Source organism: Neophocaena asiaeorientalis, unplaced genomic scaffold, assembly GCF_003031525.2.
Source record: "Neophocaena asiaeorientalis asiaeorientalis breed wild unplaced genomic scaffold, Neophocaena_asiaeorientalis_V1.1 scaffold134, whole genome shotgun sequence".
Classification (NCBI taxonomy): Eukaryota; Metazoa; Chordata; class Mammalia; order Artiodactyla; family Phocoenidae; genus Neophocaena; species Neophocaena asiaeorientalis.
In genome coordinates this window covers 3,888,838-3,906,750 of record NW_020185339.1, presented here as the reverse complement: position 1 = coordinate 3,906,750, position 17,913 = coordinate 3,888,838, and the positions used below count along the sequence as shown (strand labels likewise).

Sequence of the window (17,913 nt, the reverse complement as noted above, 5' to 3'; positions counted from 1 at the left end):
ACAGAAGGATCCTTACTCTGCTTACATTTTCTGCTTTTGTAAATTAAGACTTTGCTGCCACAAGAACTATGAAGACATCTGTCTGGGGGTTTGATGAAAAGCCTGTTTTATAATAATATACAGCAATAATGCTATGTCTTTGTGGAAAGATAAAGTCATATTTTTGCCAGTGCTATATTTATCAAGTCTCTCTTTTACCTTCATTAGGAAAGGTAGACAGGACGCTGTCATTACATCAGTTTTACAGACGTAAGGACACCCAAAAATCCAATGACTTGCCAATAATCAACAGCACGTGAGTGGGAGCTAACTGCCTCTGAAATTAGAATATTTAATGAGAGACTTTTCTTGTCTCTTGAAAATAAACAGAGCAGAGGAAATGACTTAGTCTGAGCTGAAAGTTTATATCTACATGCAAGAAAATTGTAAGACAGGAAGGAGACTATTACCTGCCTTAAAGAAATTTATATTAACAGTTAATAATAATTAATAGTTAGCAGCTATTGGGGTTTTTAAAATTATTTTATTTATTTATAATTTTTGGCTGTCTTGGGTTTTCGTTGCTGTGCATGGGCTTTCTCTAATTGTGGCGAGTGGGGGCTACTCCTTGTTGCTGTGCACGGGCTTCTCATTGCAGTGGCTTCTCTTGCTGCGGAGCACGGGCTCTAGGCACGTGGGCTTCCATACTTGTGGCACATGGGCTCAGTAGTTGTGGCCTGTGGGCTCTAGAGCACAGGCTCAATAGTTGTGGCACACGGGCTTAGTTGCTTCACGGCATGTGGGTTCTTCCCGGAGCAGGGCTCGAACCCGTGTTCCCTGCACTGGCAGGCGGATTCTTAACTACTGCACCACCAGGGAAGTCCCAGCTACTGGGTTTTTAAAAGATATCTGCCATAGTGGCAGATACTTTCACACACTTTCTCTTATTTTAATCTTCAGATCAGCCATGTGAGAAAGATAGTATTATCTCTGTTTTACAGATGATGAAATAGAGTCCCCAAATTGTAAATGGTCATATTATGGTTAGACTATCCTTAAACTCCTCAGAAACTATAAGAACTTGAAATGTAATGACTTATTTGAAATGTTGAAAATATCAATTGACAATAAAGAAAAAGGTTTCTAATTTCCATTAAAAGTAGCGATAAAAAGACAGAAAACTACTTCTAAAGTTATCAGATGCCAGATCTTATTTAAGTGGTTTAAGGGTTTAGTAAGAAAATTTCAATATAGAAAAAATAATAATACTACACTAAAACAGAAAAAGTATAAGACACTTCAGTTTTTAGTGACTAGCCATAGTAGGTATCAGAAATTCTTAGCATAATACCAGATTTCAGAATTGACGGACAACATCGAGATTCCCATTGCACTTAGAATAAAATATAACCTTTTTGGTAGCACCTATAGGAATCTGCCCTATCTGGCTCCCACCACTCTTCAGCTCATCTTATCCAACTCTCCATGACCCAGTCTCTCTGCTCTTTTTTCAGCCAATCCTGAGACAGGCTGGGACCTGAGACTGGGACCCTTTGCTGCAGGGCTTGCACCTGGACAAACGTCTCCTCCAGCAACAAAATACAAAGAAACTATAAGGGACCAAAAATAACTGCGTGCATGCACAGTTGGGGCAAATTACGGACAACAAGATAACAAAAGGACCAAATCCTATTGCTACTTCTGAAGAGCCAGGAGCAAAAACAAGATGTTGGGAGCAAAAGCAGGGTATTGCGCATGCCCCCTGCACTCACCACCACCAAAGGGGTGGGCAAAGCACCTAAGCCATCCCTCCGGCCAGACCCCTGGACACACCCCTACTCTCACCCCATATAGGAATGAGCTCACCCCTCCTTGGGGAGCGAGCAAGGGAACCTGTTACTTATTTTCGCTCCCCCCTACTGTAGCAGGGGCCCCAGTAAAGCCTTGCCTGAATTTCTTGTCTGGTTTCTTATCAATTTCTATTGATTGAGGAAGGCCAAGAACCCTGGTAGGTAACAATCCTACACTACAAGTCATGGACTTTCTTGCCTGGATACCTTCACGCAAGCTTTCTTCTGATGATGACTGACTCGTCCTTGCCCTTAGTCTCAGCTTAAATGTCACCCCTCAAAGAGGCTATCCCTAACACTATTAAAAGGAGCTCCTCTTATTCTTTTATATGGCACCTTGTTTTCTTCCCCTTTTTCCCCTTTAACACTTGTTATAGTACTTCATTATGAGGCAGTGTTATATTCTGAAGTACTGATATAAATTTGTGTTTTTTCTGTACTTCCCCTCCCCCTTTGCTTCCTTCAGCTTACATCTACAGAGCAAACAAAGAACTCAGAAATAGCTGAAAGACTTTGACTTTGACAGTAAGGCAGAAATGCATTTTTTCCCCCGTTATCCAAAGACTAGATAGAGATTGGGGCCAGGGGGCGGGGGGCAGGAGGAAGAGAAGGATAAAAAGCTTCACTGATTATACAGGCAGAAGTAAAAGGAGAAAAGTATTCAAAGTGGGAGGGGAAAGAGAAAGTTGCATTGTCAGAACCAGGAGTAGGTGGAAAATACTCAGCACATACTGTCCTGAGAGTGGAAAACGAGTGTGGTCATGGTCTGTGGACAAGTGATCCCTTTCCATAGTCCTGGAAACTTGTAAGCCCTCTGAATTTAGAATAATGGTTTTCAAAGGCATCAGGTCTTATTCACTGGAACCTGTAAATGTTGCCTTGTATGGAAAAAGGGTCCTTGCTGATATGATCAACTTAAGAATTTTGAGATGAGATTACCTTGACTTATGCCCTAAATGCAATCAGAAGTGTCCTTGTAAGAAAGAAGTAGAGGCAGATTCAACACAGAAGCTGCAAGGAGCAAGAAGCAAATTCTCCCCTAGAGCCTCTGGAGGGAGTCCAGCCCTGCTAACACCCTGGTTTGGGATCATTCAAACTGATTTCTGAGTTCTGACCTCCAGAAATGTGGGAGGATAAACTTCTATTGTGTAAGGCATCAGGTTCACGGTAATTTGTTACAGCAGCCACAGAAACTAATACACACATGGAGTAAAAATCTCATTACTCTGACCAGTGTGGAACTGAACTGAATCTCTGGGGGAATTTCCTTTATGCTGGGGTAAGTGATGGCTATACCACCAGTTACATATACATGGATATGTATACAGGCATACCTTGGAGATACTGAGGGTTTGGTTCCAGACTACCACAATGAAGCAGATATCACAATAAAGTGAGTCACACGTACTTTTTGGTTTCTTAGTGTATATAAAATTATGTTTACACTACTCTGTAATCTATGAAGTGTACAATAGAATTATGTCTAAAAAAACAATATGTATACCTAAATTTTAAAATATTGCTAAAAAATGCTAACCATCATCTTACAATGCAAGGTTGCCACAAACCTTCAATTTGTAAAAAACTCAATTATCTGCAAAGCACAATGAACAAGGTATGCCTGTATGTTTATTATTATCATCATCACTATTTTTCTACTCTTTACCAGACAGAAAGTTCCACGAAGGTTATAACCCTTTCTCTTTTGTTCACATTTATACCCAGGTCTCTGTTTAGCAGCTGTCACATAATAAGTGCTTTACAAATAATTGGCTTTTTTTTTTTTTGCGGTACGTGGGCCTCTCACCGCTGCGGCCTCTCCCGTTGTGGAGCACAGGCTCCGGACGCGCAGGCTCAGCGGCCATGGCTCACGGGCCCAGCCGCTCCGCGGCATGTGAGATCTTCCCGGACCGGGGCACAAACCCATGTCCCCTGCATTGGCAGGCAGACTCTCTACCACTGCGCCACCAGGGAAGCCCCTACAAATAATTGTTGAATGAATGAAAAGTATTGCTAAAATAGCACAAAATGAGAAAAACACAAACAACAAATGGTAAAAATAACTACGAAAAAGACTGTACCAGAAGAAAACTGAATAGTCAAATACCCATTACTAGCAATCTAAATAGAGATTTAGGCCAGTCTGACCCCATGGGTGGGAATGCTTTCCAGCATATAGAGACCTGTACTTTAATACTTGCTAAATGTGAGTGTATTCTGGCATTGATACATTTTCGGTCAATTTCGTCAGCACAACCTCAGGGTATGCTCAAAGCTCAAGTTGGTCTATTAACGTCTGAGAGCTAATGTACCTGGTGCCTGTTCCTGTAGGCTGAAATCGCAGGGCGGGAATGTAGCAGTTCTGGCCTGTGAGCTATTGTTACCTGCTCGGTTGGGATAGCACAATATTCTTCTATTCTGCTTTTTAAGTGAGAAGATCTATCATGAGCCAATTCGGAATGAAGGGGACTAGAACACCACCTGTTCAATGTTGCAAAGTATACCGGATTATGTTGCCTTGTTTGTGCCATTCCTAAAGTGACTGGGTTAAGGCAACATAATCGTACTTGTCTTGGAGCCTTCACAATTGTGAGTGGAGTGTCACATGAAATTACTCAGAGAACAAAAATTTTCAGCACTTAACTGAAATTCCAGCTTGCACTCCTATTTAATTATAACCCAAACAATCTCGCACTCAGCTGCCCAGCAAGGTAAAGAATCTGGTAACAATTCCTTGGCAAAGAGAATCTGAGAATAGCTTTACTTGAGGCCTCCTAGCCTAGAACTCAGGGATGCTCATGCCAGGCCCCTACAGGGACCCAAAGGCTGAGGCTCTGCTTTGCCTTCCCCCTCTTTATGCCTGTATGGCGTCCCTCTAACAGCCGCGTGGACCCCCAAGAGTGAGTGTGGATCAGGGCTGTCACTGGCTGTTCAGGCCACACTCTGGCCCTGTGCTTTCTGTGCCTGACACAAGGTGGAGTGATGGGTTAGGCAGGGATGGAACCATCAAACACATTCATACCAAACTCTCCGCACCCCCTCAGGATTCTGAGCCGTTTGAATTCAAGTAAATGCCTCCTTTTCCACAATGCTGTTTTTTAGGAATGGTTCTTAACTTTTTAAAGGTCAAAGCCCTTTATGAGAAACAGAAAAACAACAGACCCTCTCCCAACAAAAAATGCTTATGCAAACCTATAAAAGTTAAAAAAAGTTTAAAAAACCACTTGATCATTTCTATACCATACAGGAAAATACTCATCTTTTAAGGGCTAAGATATTTATTTACCCTTAAATTAGGATGAATAAGGCCAGAGTGCCCAGGTTAGACTCTCCACTTCTGTCATTCAGTAGCTGTACAAACTTGGGCAAGTCATTTCATCTCGCTCTTCCTCAGTTTCCTCATTTGTAAAATAAGAGTGACAATAAGAGCACCTACCACAAAAGATCATTATGAGGAAATAATAAATTCAATATGTAAAGTGCTTACAATGGTGCCTGGAGTTAAACAAATATATATGGAGCTTTGACTAGATAGGTGCTGTTCTAAGACTGAAGGCAATGAACAAAAATTACTGCTGTCAATGGGGCATGTGTTTTTAATGTAGAGCTTAAATTTTCATAGAAATCTTATAGTGTATTTCATAGTAATTAAAACTATCTTCTTATGTATATTTTCTCTTTGTTCAGATAATAGATAAGTAAGATTTAATACAGATTTCCCATCTGGGATGCTGTAGGTTCAGAGAGCTCAGATCTAGACAGTTCTAATTTGTGTTTCATCCTCATTCCACACCAGATAGCCTTTCTGTATAAATAATTTGGGCTGTGAGGACTCACCCTTAACTTGGCATAGGTATTTATAAAATGGGAGAAAAGCCATATTCCAGGAAAACAATTTATGCTGTTCCATCCCTCAAGTTTTATTCATTCATCTGTTATGCTTAAAAATCAATTAGCACTGTTCATACACTGTATCAACAGCTTTATTTAGGATTAACTACTGGGCAAATTTAACTGCAATTTCCCTACCAATGATGCTCTAAAACAATGCCTGGATTTCAGGAGCTAGTGAAGGTCTCTTTTGACTATGACATATTTTTAAAGTTCTTCTGCTTTTATTTTATCTTTCTAACCTGTGCCTTCCTGTCTCCACCTGTCCTCTCTCCCATCAGCACCAGGAGGATATCATATTTCAGGTTGATTCTTGTGGACTCTCTCCCTTTTAAAAAATTATTAGGAAATAATTATTGAGTCACAGGAAGTTAAAAAGAAATGTACAGGGAGGTCCTATGCACCCTTTACCCAGCTTCCCTAAATATTAACATCTTTTAAAACAACTGTATAATATTAAAACCAGGGCATTGACATAGGCTCAATCCACGGAGCTTATTCAGATTTCATCGGGATTTACTTTTTAAGTAACCAGTTATTACATTTGGTAAGCATTGGTTATGATCACAATAAAGGCTGAAATTCACTTCTTGTGTGTGTATTTGGTGTGGGCCTGTGTGTGCACATGTGTGTATCCATTTGTGTGTATGTGTGTGTGTGTGTGAGAGAGAGAGAGAGAGAACAAACTCTGACCCTACTCTTTTCATGAGACTTTTGAGGAACAAATGGGAGAATTTTAGGTAAATACTGTTCATAAACTGTAAAATGCTAGATAAATAAAAAGCATTATATTGTAGTATATGTCTAATGCTCTGTTCAAGAAAAAATGTCTCATTAGTAGGGTACACAGAGAGTAGGTAGAGCCTACTTACCTATATAAGGAGGGTGTGTGTGTGTGTGTGTGTGTGTGTGTGTGTAGGGGTATTTAGGAGTCTCAGCAAAAGCCCATCTGAAAACACAGTACACAGTTAGAAGGGACCTTGGGACCAACTGTTCCAGCCCTCTACATTGTACACATATTTTGAAATACTCTTGCTGGTTAGTCTTCTAATCTCTGATTAAGACTTCAAATGATGGGCACATACTAATGATTCAGTCTTTCCCTATGTGTTTAAAGGTCCTTCCTTATAATAAGCTGTAATCTGCCTTCCCTGTGGCTTTTATCCACTGGTCTTGGTTCTGCCATCTGCTGCCACACAAAATGGAGGACAAGTGAAGGCAGCCATCGTTCCCCTGAGTCTCTTCTCTACCCTGAACAAGGCAAGTCCTTCTTTCCATACAAGACTGCTTGACTCTGGATGAGCTTCTTGTTCTCTCCAAGGATGGAACCACGATCAAAGTACAGTGGGGTGTGAGCTGAACAGCATATTCAGAGCTGGACCAGTCTCCTCCTCTGTCTGTACATGATATTTATATTAATGGCCCCTATGATTACATTAACATCTTTTGGTGTTTTTCTTTTTTTCCCCTCAACTTGCTTCATTTTTCTCTTGAAATCAATTGAAATCCCCTGGGCTTTTTTTTTTTTTTTTTCCCCCTGGTTTTGTTATTTAGCCATTCCTTCCTGATTCTGCATATAGGTAGCTAGTTTTCTGGGCAAATGAGCAGGACTTCATGTAGATTCTTATTAAATTAGGCCTATTGTACCATTCTATTGATATTTTTTGTATCCAGACTCAATCACTAAATGTATTTACTGACCCTGCTGGCTGCATGTTGGCTGTAACCTTTATATACAGCCCTTTAGGTCCTTCTCAAAATTGCTGATGAAACACTTTGGTATAAAAGGGCAAAAAGGAGATCATTAGAAAGCTATAAATTCTAACTATAACACTGAGACCTCCTGTTACCGTTAAATTTTAGTTGAGCATTCAGCTCTAAGTTTTTACTGAGGATTGACCTAAGAAGTAGCCATGCGCAAAAAGCCTCTGCGTTTTCTATAAAATTTTATTAGGCGATTCAATATCTCATTTGTAAAACTCCCATGGGAAATTTCTCCTGGAACTCAGGGATAGAAAAAAATCCCTACCAATGCTAGCTGAGCTGGTATAAGTTTCCTTCTGCTTTGATTTCTAAGAGGCTAAGAGGAAAAACAGTACTTGCTCTACTGTATCTTTTCTTTATTTCTATTTATTGATTTTCTTCCTTTCTATCCCACTTCATTACCTAACATGCCATGTTAATAAATCTGTATTAACATATTTTACTTTTTATCAGATATCATGATATATCCTTTCTAAAAGCAGGTAGGGCATAAAAACGAACATGCATAATTAAGACATCTTTTCATGTGTCTTTTCAGACGTCTAAAGGTCCATGCAACAATTTCTTTACTTTTCAAGTAGGACACTAGGAAATTTTCCCCAGAGTACTTGTACTGAAGTAGTAAGGTTTGCTTCAGCCCTTCAAATCACTTCCTTCCAAAATTTGTTCTCAGTTTAGAATGGCATGTTCTGAAAATCTTCCATATTAATTTCCCCAGATGGTACTTTATTTTAAAGTGTAAATTTGATCATTTGCTAACATTTTCTCTTTTTGGCCCTTCCATTACAGAATTTTTTTTTTTCATTAAATACTGCTATCTGCCTGGAATTATTTATCCTGAAAAGACTTGTGAATTCAATGTTAGGAGCCCAGGGTTGTTGCCTTGGATTAACTACTTTGTGTGACTATTGGAAACCCACTGGGTCATGAAATTTCTCATTTACAGAAGGAAAACTGCCTTTTGATGAATATCTGATAAATAGTAGTACTGTTAAAATGTATATAACTTACTTTTAAGTACTTTAAAATAGGTAGTTTATAATGTATAGTTTGATTATACAGATGTACAATGTTTTAAACTCCAAACTTAGAAGCTTAAAGCAGTCTAGGTGGTCAGCAAACATTATAGAGTGTTACCAAGGCAACACTCTAGAGGTTGGTCACTACAAAAGCATTTGTTATACCCATCTTGATGCTTTGTTTTATTAGCAACGTATGTCAGAAATGGATTCCCAGTGACACAATTAGTGACTTATTAACTACCATTATAAATGGAACTTAATCGACAAACTTAAACGTTTTAAATATAAGTGGAATACTAGAGATTTTGGAGACGTCCCTCACCTTTGCATGACCAGGTTACAAAACTCTTAAGGAGGCCCACAGCCTGTACCAAAGGATCAGTGGCCTAAGTTGAACACTAAAGCTTCTTATTTTCAACTGTCAGTCTAGTAGAATTTCTGGTTGTTTGATGCTGAATATAAAGATAACAAAATCCTGGCTCTGGAACGTTGTTTCATCTGCCTCAAGTAAACCTTTTTTTTCAAGGTAATGACTGGAATATCTGAATGGGCAGAGAACTGGGATATCATCAAACTTACGGAAGAGGTTGTATGAGTCTATTAATGCCTATTTGCTAGTAAATGTTTGCTAAAATATAACTATATGTGTAGCATAATTTGCTTTAAAACTTATAGCTGGCAATAGCAATATCATAGGGGGACTGCTAACCCTTTTCAACATTCTGCAGTAACCACGCTTACCTATCAAAGGTGTGTATAACCAAGTTATCACAGGATAGCTCTCAACAGACATTTTGCCTCATTTTAATTTTCATCAGAGCCCTTCAAATTAGTCACTACTCCCCTTACTCAGATTAGAAAATTCAGGTTTAGGGGATATTAATCCATAAAAATATGGATATTGAGTGGTAGAGCCTAATGTGTCTGATTTCATTGCTCCAACTGCTCCCGCAGACTCCCAGATAAAGTCACATGGTCATTGCAAGGAATGGATGAGTGGTTATGAAATGGCAGCAGCTGGGTTCCCTGCAAATGTATGGGTTAAACAAAGGCTCTTTAGCCCTTTTGACAGATAGCTTAAAGTCAACTCATATTAAATTGATTTGATAGATATTTACTGTTCCTTTATATATATATATATATATATATATATACACTTACTATTAATATAGTTTTGGTTCTTTTTTTGTACTTCTCATGTTTTAAAATCTATACTCTCTTTTGATCTACCCAATATATTCAGAGAAATTGTAATTTCATACACTGAGGCACAGATTACTCTGTGACATAATTGCATGACCTAGCTCTAGAGCCCTCTCCTAGAAAGCTTGACTATAAAATTGTCAGTTGAAACATGCTTTGAAAAGTCATAGTTATCTAAAGGTCAATAAAAAGCTCATCTCAAAGCATTGTTGCATAGAAAGAAGTAAATGAAATGGTAATTTTAGAATTGGAATGCTTAAGGGAAATAAAATATTCATGGACTGATGATTTTGATGTACAGCAGGGATCAGTGGAGTTGAATGAATGATTTGGGGTCCTATAAAGCTACGTATCAGGCTAAAAAAGAATGCAAGATATAAATAGAAGAATGTACTCCATAGTTACCAACAAAATATCACATTCCAAATTCATTTATTTTGGATATTATGTCCTTAGCAGAAATCAATATGGCCACAAATAACCCAAATCTAATTTATTTTTTAAAATCTTAAGTTCTTAGAAGACAGATCCTAGGTGAACAGAAAAGTAAGCTTTGATATGTTCCTATCTATACTTCTGAAATTTATGCTTTTAGGTTAATTATTTTTTATTTAAGTAGAAGCTATGGGGAAAAATTATTCATTTCACATGAAGCCATTTCATTAACAACTCGTTATTACATGTGGAGGTAATGGCATCCAAAGAATATGAGGTTATGAAAAAAATGTATGTTCTTAGTTTTAACTTCATGTGAAAACTAAAATAAATATGATGAATAGATAATATAATCAAACTTTTCCAGGAAAGAGGCTGATATATTTTTGTTATATTATAGCTCTATACCCGGCTTACAGAATTATCTGTGCATTAGCCTTTTCCATGTGTGTTATTATTACGCATATTAAAATTATTCTTCCTCTTTAATGAAAATGAAAAAATATATAGAGTGAGAAGTTTTAGCTTTATTTTTTAAATGTGTATATTTGCTTATAATAACTGAATAAAAGTGACTTGAAATTATGTTCTTTTAAATATTAATTCAATTATAGTATTATATGGGGGAAATTCTACTAGTTGGGATAATATCTTGGGATGATTTTCCCACTAGGTCCTACTTATCATCCCTGAATAAGACAAAATGAGACATCAAAACTATAAAATTGCTGCTTTTGTAGGCTTAATATCCATCAATGCTGAGGAAGCTGTTTGGACACAAAATTAAGATTTGTTCTAGGATTTCAACATTGACTTTAGTAACAGCAGGGGAAAAACAAGAATGTGCTTAGAGAGAAAAACCTCTGATTATGTTATGAACGTACCACTCCATTCACTGATAGTAGCTGGTCACCTCGCTTGAGGCCTCCGTGTCTTTCGGCCACCCCTCCAGGAATGATGCGAGAGATATAAATGGGGGAATTTTGCTCCTTTCCTCCCATCACATTAAAACCAAGGCCTTCATCCGTTTTTGGCAGCTCGACTACCCGAGGGTGGGAATGGCCTTCACTAGCTGCAAAAGCTGCAACTGTTGCCTGAAAGAAAAGATGGTCATTGGGTGATAAAAACGAGGGAAATAAGGCTCATCACATGACCTGCAGTGTGTAGATCTGGCAACTCCTCCTATTTTATAGCATTCTCCTGTGAAAGAAAGAACACGAAAGGGAGGGGGCTTTCTTCATTTAGATGTCCTTTATAATTCCTTTCTTTGGTAAAGCTCAGCCCAACTATTGATATTTCCACCTTTCTAGACCTTACCCATTATGATAAAAATTTCCCTTCCTCATAAACATCTTTCCCACTAACCTTGGTTAGACGCAAATCTTCCTATTCTTGGACTCCAAATAGCTTTGGTACATATAATACCTACATACGGTACATAAACTATAATTACTGTATATATTGTATATATGTTGACCATGGGCACCCGAAGGGCCGAGATCGTGGCTTCCACTTCTTTGTATGACACACGGTCTAACTTGGTGTTTGCACGTAAATGTATTCAATACACAGAGGAGCATTTATATGTACATATACTGGTGAATACATCTAGAATTTTGCTATTGCCAAACCACTGGCTTAGAAAATTTAGTTTCTTTTTCTTTTTTCATTGAAAATGCCTAAAAGAAAAAAAAGCTAAAAGAAAATAATAGATTCAGATTATAATTATTCATATCAATATTCCATATTATTATGAGGTCCTCTTATCTGGCACAGGTTTTTGCCCCCTATATTTTACATTAATATTTCAACTACTGCAGTAACGTAGGCAAAATGAGCAGTCCATGGTTTTATACCTAGATGTACAAAATATCATTTAATATGGATATAACTTTATTTTAAAATTCATATATATTAATTTAAAAACTAAGTTGAAGGAAACAACTTACCATTAGTTTTCACCCCCCTCCCCTCCATGGAGAAGATTTAAATAGTTTCTATCAAGAAAAGATTCTTCTGCCTGCTTCTTATTTTCCACCTCTGGTAAACTGCCTTAACCACAGCTGGTTAGATACCTACTATAAAGCGATTTACTCAACACTGTGAAAATATTGATTCCCAACGACTGTACATTCTTTTCCACACACAGCATTATCACATCAATTTAGCATTATGCTACTGTCTGCATTTAGTGAAAGATAGTGAATGATATGGAAATAATGGCTTGCTTTTAGCTACATGCATTTGCTCATGCAAACCTTGCTGTCATGCATAGATTTTAATGGCTGACATGGATGCAATGCAGACAGCCCAGAAACAACCAGAAAATATTGTGCTATTGCAACATTATGCTGCTGTCCTGCTGTTCTACATGAATAAGAAATGAGAATGGTAAAACACTACATAATTCACTTTCCCCTTAATTAAACCATGTAGGGATCATTTTTCTGTGTGTGTTCCACTTCAGTACAAGCAAAGCATGATGTAATGATAATAATACCCTCTTTTTGCCTGGGTTAAAAAAATCAAAAAACAAAAAAATCACAAATCTATAGTGTTCAGTTACAGAAGGAAAACTGAAAAAATCAGGAGAGAAACCAAACAAGCGGTGATGTAACACAAAAGAATTAAATGGAAAATTCTGATTATTTTCAGCAGTTCTTATTTCTTACACATATTAGAAAGAGAAAAGCTTTTAAAAAGCAAATATGTATCTATTATAACATTTCTGTACTTGTAAAGTAAGAACTGCATTAGTGATTTTAGTTTAAAACTATTATTTCCTATGGTCTGTTTCCCAGATAATTTCATGATCCTACTGCTGTAACATTTTCATTCGGAAGGTCTCTGCAATCTCTGGATTTGAGTTTTTCAAGAGCAAATGTGGTCACTACCAAAACAGGTAACAGACCTTCCCTTCAGGTCAACATCATATTCATTCAGCTACTCTGCTGAGTACATGGAAGAATCCTGCATCAGTGGGTATCAGGTGAGTTCTCGTCATGTCTAGCTTGGGTCAAACTTTTAGACTTGTACAAATCTTCATGCGTTGAATAGGGAACAGGTTCTTTTGGATCAGAGGAATGTGTCAGAAAACCAAGAAGTATTTATACAATGAACCAGCAGATTTGCTTGTGCCAAATGAACATTCAGTGAGTTTAATGAAATCATTCTCCTTTCTTAAGCTACAGAAGCAGCAGAAACGTTCAATTTTCCATTAGGATTTTTACCTGGGAAGTAGTACTGGTTCTAGACTCTGGGCTGCCACTGATGTCTAAATTCTCTTACAGTGTACACACGAGAATACCTGAAACACACACGCGCACAATCAATTACTAGATCACTGGGGTTAAGTATATTTTTAAAGTTACTCAAGTCTTACCTTTGCTGTGGCCCTGGCACGGAATTCAGGACAGCCATTAACAGTTATCGTTTCATGCATATATTGATACACCTAAAATGTTCACATAAAAAAAGAACGTGTAAGAACATTAAGAATATCAATTCTTTCATTGCAGATAGGACAATAAGTTTTCATTGTAAGACAGAAGTTCCCTATCACAAAGTGAAATAGGTTTGAATCAATTATCCTGATGATTTGGACCAAAAATCCCTCCTATTTTTTGGGGGGCAGGGGAGCGGGCAGGTGGTGGTTAGGGCAGAGAAGACAGGGCAATCACTTTTATTCACTTTTTAATTTGGCTATCCATGTTTATCAAGTAATAAAACTTTTATATTTGGTTTTATAAAAACCGCTGTTGGTAAAAATTTTTACCATTATTTATAGTTCTATCTCTCAAATACGTAATAAAAATAATGTATATAGTTATTTCCTGAATCTAGGTAACACTTTAAAAATAGTTTTCTAAGTTAATATTCCACAGAGCTGGGATTACAATATCTTTTCCTTGAATGTTGGAAGGTATGCAAGTTGGAATGTGTTACTGATACACATTCATAACTATAGAGATTCAGGAGCAAAGACAAGTAAAGTAAGAGATTCTTGGAATTAGTAATACAGAACAACATATCAACTATGGGTTCATGTTAACATTTAGGTGAAATAGAAAAAATGGGGGGTAAAATCTGGACCCAGAATGATGTCATAGAAAGCATACAGGTTAAAAAAAAAAAGAAAGCATACAGGTTTTGCTGACTAACGGACCTACGTTTGAGCCTTATAATACAATTGGGGAACTATGAGGTCTTGGTTGAACTACTTTACCACTTTGACGCTTTTTTTGCCCATCTAAAAACTGGGTAAAGAATATTTATTTAGTATGGTTGTTTCTTTTTTTTTTTATGCAGTATACAGTTTATTACTTTGTACTAACACATTCTCATATTACAAAGGCAATTTAGTGGAAGAATGTTTCCTTTGATATTTGAATAATCTGAAAGAACACAAACAGAATTATACATAAAAACATACTCGTTTAGATAACAATAACAACAAAAAAAAGACAAGTTAAACAACAAAAAAATTTTCCTTTCTTACAGGTAGACATTGAAGTGGACCTAATTCGGTTTTCTGTTTAAAAGCCTCCAAAGACAAAAGCAGCTTAAAATCTAATTAAAATGAATAAAAAATGTTTACTAAATTACTGATCTTTGGCACCATTTTCTGTTTTCTGTTGTATTATTATTATTATTATTTTTGCGGTACGCGGGCCTCTCACTGTTGTGGCCTCTCCCGTCGCGGAGCACAGGCTCCAGATGCGCAGGCTCAGCGGCCATGGCTCACGGGCCCAGCCGCCCCGCGGCATGTGGGATCTTTCCGGACCGGGACACAAACCCGTGACCCCTGCATCGGCAGGCGGACTCTCAACCACTGTGCCACTAGGGAAACCCTGTTTTCTGTTGTTTAGATGAAGGTTCTTTGTCTGTTTCTTCTCTTGATCTTTTTACTGGTCTACATGCACCATTTTCATCATGTTCATCATCACTATCAAATTTAGTTTTCTTGCCCTGAAACTGTACTTTTCCTTTAGCAGACCCAATCTGGGCAGCTTTATTTCCCTTTCCTTTTCCTTTAAACCTGCGACCTTTTGACTTCTATTTGTTTAGGGATTCTTGTTGATCTTCTACTATTTTTTTCAATGCTTCTTTTTCCACATCTCTTTCTAGAACTTCCCAGGTGACCTCTTTGTTCCTTAATTGTACATTACCATTATTTGTGTCTTTTGCTTTCCATAGCTTTTTCTTTAAACAGAATTATTTCCTCTTTGGCTCCTCTGACAAAGTCTATCCATTTTATTTCACCATGATTTGAGAAAAGGACATGCAAATCTTCTCTACACATCTGATCATCTAAGTCCCCCGAGAATTTCAGCAAGCAGCCAATCTTTTCTTCTAGAGATTTCATTTCAGCATTTTCTGCTAACTTTTGTTTTTCTTCTTGCTTGTGTTTAGCTCATAATTTAGCTTCTATTTTATTTTGCTTTCTTTCTTCATTTTTCTCTGCAAAGTAATCGTCCTTGAAAAGTATTAGCAGGTCTGTGTCTTTGTACTTCTGGCCAGGGGCCTCGACAAACTTCTTAGCAGATTCAATGGTATCAAATACAGCAAATATCGATCCCTTGAATACTTTGTGCAATGTTCTTCTCATCTTAGTATTTAGTACCTGACCTTTATCTTCCAACCATTCTTTTATGTCATCAAGGGTTGCATCAATTGGGAAGCCTTTAATATAAACAGATCTGTTTTTTACATCAGTTTTATACTCATCAGTCACTTCAGGGAGGGGTTTGCTTGGAGATCTTCTAATTTTAGTTTTATCTTCACTTATTTCCATGAGTTCTGCTTCACTTATTTCCATGAGTTCTGCCTTTGATTTGCTCAATGCTTCTACTATTAAAGTCTGTTGTTAGACGGTTTAACCTATTAAATTTTATCATTATCTCCAAAGGTACCCAGCCTTCACCCAGTTTGATCTGTTCCTTTAAAAATTTGTCACATGGCAAATTGAAGTCACCAAAATAATACTCGATTTGATGACAGATTTTGGCCTCCAGAGCAGCCATTTTTTCATTATCACCATTTTCTGCCATTCTGGCTATCTTTAAGTTCCCGGTCCCACAGAGACGCACCACAGGGTCACTAACAGCGACCGCAACATCTCCCCTCCCCAGCACTGCCAGCTTGCCCAATGCACCTCAAGAAGATGGGGGTTGTCCCGGCCAGTATGGTTGTTTATCTTTGAAAGAATACTTTCAAAACGCCATCCACAGCAGGTACTCCTTAGACAGCAGATATTATTACTAATTATGATTCTAGACACAACTATACAAATTGTTGAAACATAACAGAAAAACTGTTTTTCCTTTAAACGACCAGGGATAGGGGGGTTAGGAAATCAGTAGTAAAATAAATTGCTCAATTTTAAATAAACTGAAGTATAGAGGATGACTTTTAAAGGATAGTTTGAAGAAGATATTTTGAAAAAATAACATGATTAAATATGCTTGATTATATGCTCATTTTGAAGATTTAAATAATAAATTTGTAAATATCTATTGCATAAGGCACAGGGGTAAAAGTCCATTTGGTATTATGCTGGAGTATTTTTCAGGAGTGACCCATTAACTACATCAGTAAAAGATGAAATAGGAAAATTTTAATTGAAGATTTTTTCCTTTCTATTGATCTTATTTTATACGCTTAAGTCAAAAATTATTAAGGTGAATTCAAAATTTGATTAATTCATCCATTCAACAACCATTCATTGAATGCTGTTTTCCCAACATTTTTTATTGGCTCATTTCTCAAATATATTTGGTTGAATCTCCACTAATGCTGATTCATCTTTCCCAGGTAGCATATTTAGGAGGAGAAAGACCAAGTGGTCTGGAGTAGAAAGGTAGGAGCACTACTGAGGATCCACCTTTAATCCCTATGTTTCCACTAAATAACTGGGGTATTCAGTTTCTGTGGGAAATCTGAACAGGAAGAGAGCAAGTTTCCAGAAGAGCATTTTGTGGAACTGGGACCTGTTCATGCAAATTCTTTAGGTTACCAAAATAACTGCTAAACATGTTTCCATGTTATTTCCTTGAAAGTGTATCGTTTTGTTTCACAGAAATGGCCCTTCCACAAATAAATGCCACTTACTTGCTCTTACAGCCCATTTAAGAGGAGGATTTTCTCCAGCCTGTTTGCCTGTTTCCCTTGTTAATAAACTCTCTCAAATCTGACCCGTTTGCTCCATCCTAACTTATTTATTATCTGTTGCTCGAAGCACGGAATTAGTGTCTTAATTGGGTCTGTCTACCACCAAAACACTATAGACTTTAGTTATCAACATCAAGTACCTACCTGACCATACTACTGCTGTGCTCTTGACTGTCTGCTGCCCTTACAGTAAAGGTTGCAAAGTCAAATTCTTACAAAAGTCAAGCTAGTGAAAATAATGCAGAGCACAGCCTCCTCTTTAGTCTTGTTTTCGTACTTCCTTTTCTCCTCCCTGACCATTACCCAAACATATCGTACCCTCTTAGTTGCCCAGGCTTTTGCACATGCTGTATGTTCTGTTTGGAATGCCCTTCCATTAGGAAGACTCTTATTTATCTAAGTTTAACACAATCATTAAAGGCTTAATTCAAATATTGTCTTCTCAGTTAAACATTCTCTGCCTTCCCCAAGCAGAGTAAATTTCTCCCTCCTTGGCTCCTGGCCAACTGAGTTTGTCTGGAGTCATTGTGGTCATCTTTTCCGGAGGAGTGACGTGTTTGTTTGCATTCAAGGATGTTTATGAGGACAATCATGTAGCA

At 37.5% G+C, this 17,913-nt stretch overlaps 1 protein-coding gene and 1 pseudogene across 1 annotated transcript in view; both read right to left on the bottom strand.

Moving 5' to 3' along the window:
- Window positions 1-17,913, bottom strand: part of LIN7A (lin-7 cell polarity scaffold A) — a 132,144-nt gene that overhangs the window by 28,759 nt on the left and 85,472 nt on the right. Inside the window, 2 exon segments of the mRNA XM_024736441.1 lie at window positions 11,029-11,238; window positions 13,527-13,598. Coding sequence (XP_024592209.1) covers window positions 11,029-11,238; window positions 13,527-13,598 — 282 coding nt within the window.
- On the bottom strand, window positions 14,984-16,216 carry LOC112394108 (lupus La protein homolog pseudogene; annotated as a pseudogene).